At 41.4% G+C, this 13694-nt stretch overlaps 2 protein-coding genes across 4 annotated transcripts in view; one reads left to right on the forward strand and one right to left on the reverse strand.

The window, feature by feature from the left end:
• Nucleotides 1-5294, forward strand: part of LOC309715972 (lysophosphatidic acid receptor 6) — a 19786-nt gene extending 14492 nt beyond the window's left edge. The window contains exons 1-2 of one of the 2 annotated variants that reach the window (XM_082549502.1): nucleotides 9-1840; nucleotides 3451-5294. In XM_082549502.1, the coding sequence (XP_082405628.1) occupies nucleotides 3791-4783 (993 nt within the window). In that variant the 5' untranslated portion in view covers nucleotides 9-1840; nucleotides 3451-3790 and the 3' untranslated portion in view covers nucleotides 4784-5294. Of the gene's footprint in view, nucleotides 1-8; nucleotides 1841-3450 lie in introns of those variants that run through there. The other variant, XM_082549503.1, reaches the window with a different exon arrangement.
• Nucleotides 1-13048, reverse strand: part of rb1 (retinoblastoma 1) — a 23405-nt gene extending 10357 nt beyond the window's left edge. Inside the window, exons 1-17 of one of the 2 annotated variants that reach the window (XM_082549499.1) lie at nucleotides 12764-13048; nucleotides 12169-12289; nucleotides 11165-11268; nucleotides 8982-9116; nucleotides 8845-8883; nucleotides 8648-8697; nucleotides 8295-8405; nucleotides 7988-8133; nucleotides 7829-7906; nucleotides 7131-7240; nucleotides 6961-7038; nucleotides 6573-6660; nucleotides 6364-6480; nucleotides 6218-6274; nucleotides 5898-5929; nucleotides 5670-5750; nucleotides 5303-5519 (exon numbers count right to left, since the gene is read on the reverse strand). In XM_082549499.1, the coding sequence (XP_082405625.1) occupies nucleotides 5303-5519; nucleotides 5670-5750; nucleotides 5898-5929; nucleotides 6218-6274; nucleotides 6364-6480; nucleotides 6573-6660; nucleotides 6961-7038; nucleotides 7131-7240; nucleotides 7829-7906; nucleotides 7988-8133; nucleotides 8295-8405; nucleotides 8648-8697; nucleotides 8845-8883; nucleotides 8982-9116; nucleotides 11165-11268; nucleotides 12169-12289; nucleotides 12764-12873 (1674 nt within the window). In that variant the 5' untranslated portion in view covers nucleotides 12874-13048. Of the gene's footprint in view, nucleotides 1-5302; nucleotides 5524-5669; nucleotides 5751-5897; nucleotides 5930-6217; nucleotides 6275-6363; nucleotides 6481-6572; nucleotides 6661-6960; nucleotides 7039-7130; nucleotides 7241-7828; nucleotides 7907-7987; nucleotides 8134-8294; nucleotides 8406-8647; nucleotides 8698-8844; nucleotides 8884-8981; nucleotides 9117-11164; nucleotides 11269-12168; nucleotides 12290-12763 lie in introns of both variants that reach the window. The other variant, XM_082549498.1, reaches the window with a different exon arrangement.
• Nucleotides 13049-13694: the final 646 nt, after the last annotated feature.

Consider the following 13694-nt stretch of genomic DNA (forward strand, 5'->3'; position numbering starts at 1 on the left):
CTAAATAAGTCATCTAGACTGGTTAGTCATATGTGTGTGGTTGGCCCCTCAGTGCACAATACATTTATAAAGTTTTAAATTGTTTCATTACATGTGTTGGTAATAAATGAAAAGTGTTCCAACAAAACTGATGGTCTTTAGAAAAAGAAAAGTGGGTCAAAATGTCATCATTTCTGCATATACAACAACACTGGAACCGTAAAAAACCCAACCTACACACAATATAGATTTTCCAAGTTCCTAAAATTTGTTGGAAATCCTGAAAAACTAATTTAGACCGGATCCAGGCTCACACTGTGTGAAAACATAAGTTTCATAGCAACGATGTGTATATTTCTTCCATGCTTGTGACAAGCTGTGTGATGCAAGACTGAACACTGCACATACCTGCCGACAGCCTCAGGGTCTGTACTGACATGGTTAGACTCATCACCTCACCAGCAATGATGAGAAAGGGCTGTAAAACTAAAGCAGGCAAGAAACAACTTGCCTCTTGAGGGAAAGGGTAATAAAACAGTCTAGAGGGGGTTTTTGTAGAGCAGTATTTGGTCAGATCATTGTATGCTGATCAACTTCCCAAAAAGATAAACAAATTTTATACAAACCATAAGAAAAGTTCTGCACATTACAGCACAAGAACATATTACAAATACAAATAATAAAACTTTGTATGCACTCACAGGGATTTTTAATTTTTATGTGTTCATGGACTGACACGCAAGTGGCACTACTGCTTACAGCCCCTTGTTTCAGTGAATTATTGCTTTTACTTTATGAGCTACAGTTTATGATTAACTCTAGTCACTCACATAAGTTCATAACAAGGTGTTGTAAACAAGGTGTTGTAAAACGCTTTGAGTGTCTAGAAAAGCGCTATATAAATGCAATCCTACCAGAACGCCTACAAAAAACCCGAAAGTTAATCTGCCAATTTTCAGGTCAATGAAAAAATTTTTAAATTGACATCTGACAACCTGTAGGCTAAACTAGAGATTAGAACTCTTGTATCCCTCTAAAAAACGTCATTAAAAGTAATCAGTCAGCTATAAATTAGAGGAACAGGGCGAGAGAGAGGGCGAGAGAGAGAGAGAGACCCTGACCTGTTGGTGTCTAGGTGTGAACTGCTTCAGTCAGCGGCAGATTCCCAACTGCAGCATCCTGACAAGCTAGCCACAGTTAAACACCAGCTGACTGGAAAAATACCTTTAATCACACTGACAATGCTCCCATCCTGCTACTGGTGAGTGACTAAATTCTACCTTTAAATATTCTCTTTGGTTGTGGCAACTGTAAAATTAAGTATAATCTTTTTCTCTAAATTAAGCATATTAATTGCTCAAACTTTTGCAGAAAAATTTGTAATATCCATACAGATTTAAAGATGGGGTCCTCTATTTTAAATCTGACAGGTCATCGAATTAAAAACATCTGTCTTAATAATAACGCTATGAGAAAGAGAATTTGTCACCTATTTTAATTTTGAAAAGTTATTTCCAAATTTGAATTAAAGTTAGTTTTTAGATATTAGAAATATATATATTTTTTATTCTTCTATTGATGCTCATTTTGTGACTGAATCGGTTCTTTAATGACCTACATTATAGATGAGCTGGCAAGAAAAAAAAGATAAACTTTAATCATGATCACACACAACAAACAATTGTAAAAAGCTATAATCAGACTCTGCCTTTACAACCGGAAAAATGCTCACCTGATTGCCTATGCAGTGCAAACTTAGTTCAATTATAAAATCTCAATTAAAAAAAAAGAAAAGATTGATTTTATGGGCTCTGGTAAATGTGTATTTAATCTGTCAATGTAATGAAATACATCAGTTACAGTGGGGCAAAAAAGTATTTAGTCAGCCACCGATTGTGCAAGTTCCACCACCTAAAATGATGACAGAGGTCAGTAATTTGCACCAGAGGTACACTTCAACTGTGAGAGACAGAATGTGAAAAAAAAAATCCATGAATCCACATGGTAGGATTTGTAAAGAATTTATTCGTAAATCAGGGTGGAAAATAAGTATTTGGTCAATAACAAAAATACAACTCAATACTTTGTAACATAACCTTTGTTGGCAATAACAGAGGTCAAACGTTTACTATAGGTCTTTACCAGGTTTGCACACACAGTAGCTGGTATTTTGGCCCATTCCTCCATGCAGATCTTCTCGAGAGCAGTGATGTTTTGGGGCTGTCGCCGAGCAACACGGACTTTCAACTCCCGCCACAGATTTTCTATGGGGTTGAGGTCTGGAGACTGGCTAGGCCACTCCAGGACTTTCAAATGCTTCTTACGGAGCCACTCCTTTGTTGCCCGGGCGGTGTGTTTTGGATCATTGTCATGTTGGAAGACCCAGCCTCGTTTCATCTTCAAAGTTCTCACTGATGGAAGGAGGTTTTGGCTCAAAATCTCACGATACATGGCCCCATTCATTCTGTCCTTAACACGGATCAGTCGTCCTGTCCCCTTGGCAGAAAAACAGCCCCATAGCATGATGTTTCCACCCCCATGCTTCACAGTAGGTATGGTGTTCTTGGGATGCAACTCAGTATTCTTCTTCCTCCAAACACGACGAGTTGAGTTTATACCAAAAAGTTCTACTTTGGTTTCATCTGACCACATGACATTCTCCCAATCCTCTGCTGTATCATCCATGTGCTCTCTGGCAAACTTCAGACGGGCCTGGACATGCACTGGCTTCAGCAGCGGGACACGTCTGGCACTGCGGGATTTGATTCCCTGCCGTTGTAGTGTGTTACTGATGGTGACCTTTGTTACTTTGGTCCCGGCTCTCTGCAGGTCATTCACCAGGTCCCCCCGTGTGGTTCTGGGATCTTTGCTCACCGTTCTCATGATCATTTTGACCCCACGGGATGAGATCTTGCGTGGAGCCCCAGATCGAGGGAGATTATCAGTGGTCTTGTATGTCTTCCATTTTCTGATGATTGCTCCCACAGTTGATTTTTTCACACCAAGCTGCTTGCCTATTGTAGATTCACTCTTCCCAGTCTGGTGCAGGTCTACAATACTTTTCCTGGTGTCCTTCGAAAGCTCTTTGGTCTTGGCCATGGCGGAGTTTGGAGTCTGACTGTTTGAGGCTGTGGACAGGTGTCTTTTATACAGATGATGAGTTCAAACAGGTGCCATTCATACAGGTAACGAGTGGGGGACAGAAAAGCTTCTTACAGAAGACGTTACAGGTCTGTGAGAGCCAGAGATTTTCCTTGTTTGAGGTGACCAAATACTTATTTTCCACCCTGATTTACGAATAAATTCTTTACAAATCCTACCATGTGAATTCATGGATTTTTTTTTTTTCACATTCTGTCTCTCACAGTTGAAGTGTACCTCTGGTGCAAATTACTGACCTCTGTCATCATTTTAAGTGGGGGAACTTGCACAATCGGTGGCTGACTAAATACTTTTTTGCCCCACTGTAAGTGCTTTTTCGGTTGGCTTTATGCATGTAATGACACCAAATGTTTGCTTTGTTTCTTTACAAGCAGGAAGCTGCTGGTAAAAATTTATTGGCAAAATCAATTTGTTTTCTATATACCATACAGCGGAATATATACGGATGTGTATTCGTGTCATCTCAGCAAATTTGCATTTCAATTAAAAAAAAAAAATTGTTTTGTTTGATTAAGTTTTAACTTACTACACGTTTAACTGCTCCAGCAGATCTTTCGTCACATATGCCCTCTTCAACCGATCAAACCCTCCTCCAGATATAAGACCATAACAATTTGACGTCCTGGAAGTGGTCAAATCATTTTGAGACATGGAGCAGTGGAATATGACTGATTTGACAGCCAAGCCGGTCTCACTTTTGTCTAACTGTACTGTCGATATAAGCTACCGCTTCACCTTCTACAAAGTATCCTACAGTGTCATCTTCCTGCTGGGGGTGGCCACCAACAGCCTGGTTCTGCGCAGACTGTGTCTGTCTCCCTGTACCATGAACAGCACAGCCATTTACATGGCCAGTCTATCGACGACTGACTTGTTTTTTGTCATCTCTCTACCTCTGAGAATCTACTACTACCACCAAAAGGCTCAAGCCTTGTCCTCTAAGACAGAGGACAGCCCCAGTTGGACTCTTGGGCCAGCTTACTGCCAGATCACATTCACTCTCAAATACATCAGCCTGTATGGGGGCATCTTCTTCCTGGTGTGCATTGCTGTGGACCGTTACTTTGCTGTAGTGCACCCCCTGGCATCGACACTGCGCAGGTTGCGTGCCGCACGGGTGGTGAGCGGAGGGATCTGGTGCCTGGTTCTGGGGCTCAGTGTGTGTCTGCCTGCGCTGCGGTTAGCGGCTTCTCACCAGAACAAGGCCTGTCTGCTGGATCCGTCCTCACGACACCATCGCACCCTTATCCTGTTATTCCTGGGCATAGCCCTGGGGTCATTTCTGCTGCCCACTCTTGTACTCCTCTACAGCTACTGCCGGGTGCTGAGTGTCCTTAGCAAGATGAGACACCGCTGCCGCAGCAACCGCCATGGCCATCTGCACACTCTAAGGGTTATTTACTCAGTGCTGGGTGTGTTTCTCCTGTGCTTTCTCCCCTATCACATCAACCTGCTGGGATATACTCTCACACACATGAAGCTGTTGCCACATTGTGGCCTGGCCAAGGCGACCAAGGCTATGCATCCTGTGGTCCTTTCCTTAGCCAGTTTCAACTGCTGCCTCAACCCACTCATCTACTATTTCTCCAGCAGCCCGGTGCACAGGGAGGTGCCCAGTAGTGGAGGCAGTGGTAGCCGGTGACACAAGTACTGTAAGACCTCTTTATTAACAAAAGCATTAGATTGCTTTACTGTACTTTTGTCAATTTGCAAAAAGTATCCTGTTACCTATATTTTTTTTTCCGTTATAGTGAAACCATAACCACCTTTGTGTATGTTAAAAGTGTAATCTGTTGTTGTTTTCAGTTTCCGTGTGTGTGTGCCCCACGTGTGGAGCAGTCAGAGTAAAGAAGCACTGTGAAATCATTTTATTTTTGGCAAAGCAGCTTCGTATGTTTGGGAAATGCTGACATGGAATGAGATCAGTAGTGAAAGCAGGATTTATGTAGAATCTCCTTTTATTATTCTTATTGTTGTTATTATTATTATTATTATTATTTAAGTGACTCTTAAACAGTGACAACAATCTGCTTCTTTTGGGCCAATAAATCCTAAATGATTGATATCCAAAGCGTCTCTATGTCATGTATACATCAATCTCTGTGAAATGCTGTGATATTATTGGCATCCTAGTCTAATAGCAATGAAAGATCAAACTGACCGTCCTCCATGCAAGTCTCTCCATGATGAGGTTCTCGCAGGTCTCCAGATGTTTGACGATCTCTTTGCTTAGCGTGGGGTCGGCCTTGATAAAGCTCTCGATAACTTTATAGAAATCAAAGGCGGTCAGGTTGAACACATTTAGTATCCAGGGAAAACACACATCTGTTTCGGCTGAGTCGGCTCCTCCATGGCTGTACCCTCCATTTTTGAAACTGCTCTCTAATCATGTGGAGCAAAGAACAACATTAGAATTGGTCACACGTAAAAGATGTGTAAAACTTTAATTACTGATAACAGATGACCAAAAATACAGAATACTTCATAAAGAGCTATATTATTATTCATTTATAAGAAAGTTATAGGACATGCCTCCATATGTTGCCATGACTACCTCCAAAGCACAAGCCAAAAGCGATGTGTGGAATGTGGAGTCATTCAGGAGTTTACTGGAAAGGAAATCAAATGACTCAGCTCCATGGAAGAAAGTGTGTGTCAAAACAATAGAAAGCATGCATGCAATTCCAATGCACCAACATGGATTAGAGTCATAATTCCCACTATTCTGATAAAAGTGGAGAAAAAAAAAAACATACCTGAAATTTTGCACAGACAGGCGCTTCTCTTCCTACGGAAAAAAAAAACAAAAACAAAAAAACACCCAAAAAAAATAAGACCTCAACGTTAAGATTTACCAAAAATATTTTCTTCCTAGAGTGGGATTTATCTTTTAATTGATAAAAGTTTAAATAGGATAAAAGAAAGAAAAAAGAAAACTCTTGTATAATAATTTGGTGACTGATGTCTATAAATCTTATCAGATAGATTTGAAATTAAAGGTAAACATCCAAAACAAAACAGTAAAATTCTCTTAACCCACCAGTTTAAAAAAAAGAAGGGAAAAAAAAAACTGTACCGATTTCAGCATTTCCTCCATTACTCTGTAATACAGTCTGACACCGAGGGTGAATCTCTGAAAGAGAAAAGCAACTCAATTCAGATAAAAACAAAAGAATATGAGGGACAACATGTTGCCATTGTTCCTCCTTTTCGTCTCCATACCTGCCTGCCGTACACTACGCAGCGTGGGCCGACCGCCTGACCGAATCTTTGACTGAACACCTGTCCAAGCGTCTCCAAGCGCTTCTGCACATCCTGCGTCGGATCCACTGTGCAGTGCTGATGAAGGGATAGCGAGAGGGAGAGAGAAAGGTATGTTTGAAAATCTGCAGTTTTATCTTTTAATTAGAGGCAAATTTCTAAAGACCCACTTTGAAATATGTAACCAAATTAGCAGATGGCTGGTCCCCACTGGAAGTGAGATCACCCCTCAGCAGTTGAATGGAGGTCATGGCAGCTCTGATGGGAGATTAGAAAAGAAAAAGAAAAAGAAAAAAATCAGACAAGGACTATAAGGTCCTTTTCAATCAAGTAAGGTTATAATCTGCATCTTAGAGATGTCATTTAAATTGCTGGCAACTTAAAGGGAAATAAACAATCATCACAGAAATGCACAAATGTACATATTGAGAGGTGAGTATCTAAACAGTGCTTAAACCCCCCCCCCACAATACTGCAGAAGCAAACATGAGACCTCTGTCCTTTCCCGCTAGACAAAGAATGATAGATACAGTCAGTGAGGAACTGCTAAGTGCCCACCTGATGGGTGTCTGAGGAGGGACGAGTACTCCATCTTCATCTGACAGGTTCTTCTTTGGTGTTCTCTCCACTTGTGATCTGAATGCAGGAAAAGATTATTGAACATCTTCTTTAAGTTATTTTAAGAACTCAACATCTAAACACTGTACGCTGAAGAAAAAAGGGATTACATCTTGACTTTAGGTGCAAGAACAGTCTCGTCTCCATTGAAAAACATTCGTCCGTCAATGTCTCTGCTCTTGAGGTAGTGTTCTTCATATTGTTGGTCGACATCATTCACCTGGGTTGAAAGTCACAGCAAAAAGTAACGCGCGGTGAGGCAGAAGCCAACAGACACAGCTCTCAAAGGTTTCCGATTCAGATTACAGCTGATTGGAAGAAGGCAAAGCTTTGCTTATTCTACACCTGAACCAGACAACAGGCAAAGCAATAACCAGCGCCAAAAACTCATCGAAATCTTTGTTTTTTCCCCGAGTAACCCAGGCCTTTTGATGACAGCCTATCATGGTGACATTTGTACATTATTTATTTAAGACACCTAAGCAAAAATGCACACCATCTGCCCGTCACCGTGTTCACTATAGTCGTTTAGAGGAGTGTACCACTGTCAGCAAACAGTAGCATCCTGTCTCTGCATTATAGTGACACACTACAAAGGACCGCCTGCTTGAGTGCACATTTACCCAACACGATATACGTGAAAACAAACACATATAGGTAGCAAATAGCGCAACCAACACCTGCCAGACGTTCAAACGCTCTACAGCGGCAGAAGCGGGCAGGAAGAGATAATGAATGGAAACTCCAAATGCAGTTAGTGAGAATAAAACCAAACAGTGGAGCAGGTGTTCTGACAATGACGTCCTACCTGAGGAAAATCTGGGCTTCTTGAAAGATCCATCGACTCTAAGAAAGCCATGAAACTGGTTTGGTATACATTCTTCACCTGCAAATAAATTCACATAAATACATTTTGAGTTGTGTTTGTCCAGTAAGACTATGAGTTTTTTTTTTAAAGTCTTCACACCTCTTCTGCACTGCATTCATTCTCTTTGCATAAGGTTTCGAGAAGCTGTACATCAACCTCTGGCTCCACAACTCGGGATTTAGTTTTGCTCTGGTTGCGACGAGATGTTCGTGTTGGAGGGCTCTGAATTTTGCTGATGGCTGATTCTGAGAATAAATAAATAAATAAAACCTCAAGGAGCTTTAAACCAAACTTTCATGACAAAAAAATGGTAATTATTTGACTTTACATTTACTTATTGTACAATCTGAAGTCATAAAAACATTAAAAGCAAAGAACGTGTAAATTAAATGCTACTGAAGCTTACTGTAAAGAGGCTGCAGAAGGTCTGGAGAGCAGCGCTTGATGATTAACTCCAGCGTACAAAGAAGCAGCTGAAATGATATGACCAGGTCATCCTCCATCTGTAAGGCCCTTCCTGCACGCAGCACAGATGCAACACATGAGACGCATCGTCACAACAATTCCGATGCCTTCTTAAAACAACAAAACTTAAACCATGATTTTCCAATTCAACTATTATCTGCAGCTGAACACGAAGGAGGAAGGAAGGGTGAAAAGAAGATGACAGAGAGGCATGAAAACAATTCCATAACGTGTGTTAACAGCTTGATTCTACTTGTTCTTGTTGTTGTTAATGTATTCATAAGCTTAACCGACCTTTGGCCAACAGAAACATCGTCCAGCAAGTCCGCACGGTTTCCCTCTCCCTTGAAAATGATACACCAAATAATTAATCACGCAGCAGCATCAACCTTTCATAACAAGTGCAAAACCGCTAACACACAAGACAATAAATATCATAACATAATCAATGTCACCAACATATTTCCCACATTTAGAAGTTTGCAACTTACTTCCCATCAGACGTCAGATTGAAAATTTTCTTGCAAGTTCTGAAACAGAACAAATTTGCATTTTTTTTTCCCATTTACACTTAAACTACAAATATTTTTACATTAATCCAATGCAATCTATTTGTATGATCACTTACTTCTCAAACCTCTGGTAAAGAGCCAGCATCACATCATACTTCTTGTCCAGCCGTGACAGCGCAGAGTTCACCTTGGTGCTTATCGTATCCAAGTTCACATCCAACTTCCTCACCAGATCTATAAATTGTTTGACGCTACAAAAGAAAAGATGGAATTAGCATCGAAGTAACTTTCATCCATTCGTCCATCAATCTGTTTCACAAACTATCCAACTGAGAGATGAACAGTGGACCTGGAGCCTATACAGTGGGGCAAAAAAGTATTTAGTCAGCCACCGATTGTGCAAGTTCCCCCACTTAAAATGATGACAGAGGTCAGTAATTTGCACCAGAGGTACACTTCAACTGTGAGAGACAGAATGTGAAAAAAAAAAATCCATGAATTCACATGGTAGGATTTGTAAAGAATTTATTCGTAAATTAGGTTGGAAAATAAGTATTTGGTCACCTCAAACAAGGAAAATCTCTGGCTCTCACAGACCTGTAACGTCTTCTGTAAGAAGCTTTTCTGTCCCCCACTCGTTACCTGTATGAATGGCACCTGTTTGAACTCATCATCTGTATAAAAGACACCTGTCCACAGCCTCAAACAGTCAGACTCCAAACTCCGCCATGGCCAAGACCAAAGAGCTTTCGAAGGACACCAGGAAAAGTATTGTAGACCTGCACCAGACTGGGAAGAGTGAATCTACAATAGGCAAGCAGCTTGGTGTGAAAAAATCTACTGTGGGAGCAATCATCAGAAAATGGAAGACATACAAGACCACTGATAATCTCCCTCGATCTGGGGCTCCACGCAAGATCTCATCCCGTGGGGTCAAAATGATCATGAGATCGGTGAGCAAAGATCCCAGAACCACACGGGGGGACCTGGTGAATGACCTGCAGAGAGCTGGGACCAAAGTAACAAAGGTCACCATCAGTAACACACTACAACGGCAGGGAATCAAATCCCGCAGTGCCAGACGTGTTCCGCTGCTGAAGCCAGTGCATGTCCAGGCCCGTCTGAAGTTTGCCAGAGAGCACATGGATAATACAGCAGAGGATTGGGAGAATGTCATGTGGTCAGATGAAACCAAAGTAGAACTTTTCGGTATAAACTCAACTCGTCGTGTTTGGAGGAAGAAGAATACTGAGTTGCATCCCAAGAACACCATACCTACTGTGAAGCATGGGGGTGGAAACATCATGCTATGGGGCTGTTTTTCTGCCAAGGGGACAGGACGACTGATCCGTGTTAAGGACAGAATGAATGGGGCCATGTATCGTGAGATTTTGAGCCAAAACCTCCTTCCATCAGTGAGAACTTTGAAGATGAAACGAGGCTGGGTCTTCCAACATGACAATGATCCAAAACACACCGCCCGGGCAACAAAGGAGTGGCTCCGTAAGAAGCATTTGAAAGTCCTGGAGTGGCCTAGCCAGTCTCCAGACCTCAACCCCATAGAAAATCTGTGGCGGGAGTTGAAAGTCCGTGTTGCTCGGCGACAGCCCCAAAACATCACTGCTCTCGAGAAGATCTGCATGGAGGAATGGGCCAAAATACCAGCTACTGTGTGTGCAAACCTGGTAAAGACCTATAGTAAACGTTTGACCTCTGTTATTGCCAACAAAGGTTATGTTACAAAGTATTGAGTTGTATTTCTGTTATTGACCAAATACTTATTTTCCACCCTGATTTACGAATAAATTCTTTACAAATCCTACCATGTGGATTCATGGATTTTTTTTTTTTCACATTCTGTCTCTCACAGTTGAAGTGTACCTCTGGTGCAAATTACTGACCTCTGTCATCATTTTAGGTGGGGGAACTTGCACAATCGGTGGCTGACTAAATACTTTTTTGCCCCACTGTACCTGGACTGCTTTTCCATCCATCAAAGGGAGAACACACAAAGATCTATCTACAGCTGGAGTACGTAGCAGGAGGATACATGTTTAATGTTCTTACACAGCCTGTAGTTTTTCTACTTTATTTCAAAGAGCAATCCCAAATAAAGTTCTGTCTGCTACCCTGAAAAAAAAAAGTTTCCTATTTCCAAAGAATGAAAATCCCAGCAGCTAATACTCAAGCAAGGCTGAAGTCATCAGCTACCCAACAAAATTTCACATTCACCAATATCTCATGCCAACAGTTGGACTGTGTGGTTATGTTTTGTCAAGAAAACATAGCAAGCGCTTACTTCAGACAGACTGCTTTCAGAACCTGGGTCAAGGTGAAACAGGTGGCATCCATGTCTGTCACAGTCACAAACAGACAAGCACCCCAAAGCTTCTTCTGACTGTCCTGAAACCAAATGACAAAGAACAATGTTAGATGATGCTCATGTCACACCTTTTAGGAATGGAAGAGCAACTGTTTTTAAGGGGATTATAAAGCTATTCCACTTTATTTCTTACAGTACTTTTTAAATGATTATTTTTGGACTGTACCTGGCTACTGATTAAAAGGCAAAAATACTTAGCCCTCCTAATATCTTATTTCACCAATAAGGCACAGTGGATACTGTGTGTAAGCTTTGATTTAAAATTGGACTCAGTACTGCAAAAAGAAAACTTACATAAAGGGTTCACGGCCCAAACAGTACAAATTGTACTTTCTTTCGCTCCCCATGCATTTACATGCCTATCACTAACTTTGTGTTGTCTTCTTCCCACAGCTTGTGATTTGCCATGTTTGTGGACTTTTCTTCTTCTTTGTCTTCTTTTTGGATGTCTTTCAACAATGTTGTAGAAGCTCTGATTTGCAGGAGAGATTGGATACACCCTGGTTTCTCTATACTTGAGAAAGGTCATATGGACTAAACTGTTATTAATGAATAAAAATAATGCTGAACTGAACAGTGTGCGAGGGTTATATTATATTTAAACACCCTTGACAGGCCACAGGGCTAACGCATAAAGTCAATCAGTTTAGAATCACCAAACTGACTGTCTCTGTTCTGACCCCTGTGAGAACCCAACCAGAAACAGGAGAACATACAGCCTGGATTTATTTTGCTGTGAGGTGACAGTGATAACCACTGCACCACCATTCCATCCTGCAATATGTATTGCTTTAGGCCAAATACTGTTCTAATTTTAAATGATCGATTTCCACTCATGCTTTTTCCAGGACAGGCGACAGGATTGCAGTATTATAAATGTAGAGTGGAACTACTGAACTACAGTAGGTGCAAATACGTACAGCAGCTTCATCCACGGACTCCTGAACGGTTTTCCACAGCGTCCAGGCTCGATCACATACAGGGTCAGTCACATGAAGGCTCTTGCACAGAGTCACAAACTCAGCATCCTTGTCTCCGTGCCTAAAAGATGGAAACCAGAGGTTAGCAACCACGAAAAACACGAATAAGGTTTCAGGAAATCAAAACAACTGCACTCAAGACAAAGGTCTTGTCTTGTGAAGTACTCTGACTGCCAGTCAGTCTGAGCAGGGTACAGGGTATAGTAGGTAGGGTATAGCGCTCAAACACAGGCTGTGTTTGAGAGCTATACCCAGGCTACATTTCAAGTTTCATTCATTACTTAATAGTTACACTCTTTGACCAGTTGTATGGGGCTAAAGATGCTTTTAAACTCGCTGTTATTAGGCCGGTGGACACAGCTAACAGATCATCCTGACGTTTAGTCGCACAAGCTAGCGAGCAAGATAAACGTAGCTGGGGGAAAGACCAAAATATCTGTCTACAATGTCAACTTTTTTTGTTTTTTGTAATTTTCCAAAACCACAAACTGAAGCTACTGTGGCTTGACGGAGAGGCGATCATTACTTCTCTTACTTTTTAAGAGATAACTCAGGACTCTCCTTCTTCTCTGGAGAGGCATTTTCAGCAGTGGGTTTCATCTCTTTGCTCTGTGTCGCCCCAGAATTGCGTTTTTTAGGAGGCATCTTAGTATCCGGTAACGTAACGGCCAATAATTAACAGATAAAACTCGAAAATGTTTTAAAGCCGACTGATATTGTTTACTAAGTGTAAATCCCACTTCAAGAGTTCCGTGACAACAAAACCTCAGTGACTTCCTGCAACTGTAGATTTGTGGATGCTCGTTTTGTATCAACGTACTGCGCGGTGAAGCGCCGTTGGCGACGCTGCAATGGTGTTACGAGTACTCGGCGGTTAGTGCTCAAAAACCTGTGCACACGACTTTGTTCATCTGTGTTTTTGCGATCGTCTGTCTCTGTTTAAACTCTGTGTTGTCAGAACCTCTGTCAAACAACCGATTTATAACTTCTCACACATAGACAAGAGGTCTGTCATTGCAAACAGACCGATGTAGCGTTACGCCGGGATCACGTGACAAACTGCAAACGAACTAACCCAACCCGAGGACTGGAAAACGCGGGAAAAAAAAGTCTACGCAACATCCTGTTCGACCTCGAACGCGCCTGGAACAGAAATAGTAATATAGCCCCTGTATATACACCTGCAACCCACAACATGTAAACCTTCTGCTTATTATCGGAAGGATTTATTTACTCATGTCGTGTTCCTCAATTAGTTTATGTGGCACTTACAGGCTGCACTATTTCGGGAGTGGAGGCTGTGCCTCTGCAATAATACATGTTAGATTAAAGTAATATGTAAAAACAAAAAAACAACGATGTTAAGGCTTCCCGGTAGAGGTTATTAAATGCAGTTAGATGACCATTATTATCCCGTTCACCTGCTTTTTATCTCGCGGGTGATAAGTTTAAATTATCGCACACCT

Source organism: Aulonocara stuartgranti (assembly GCF_965226115.1).
Source record: "Aulonocara stuartgranti genome assembly, chromosome: 10".
NCBI classification, from domain to species: Eukaryota; Metazoa; Chordata; class Actinopteri; order Cichliformes; family Cichlidae; genus Aulonocara; species Aulonocara stuartgranti.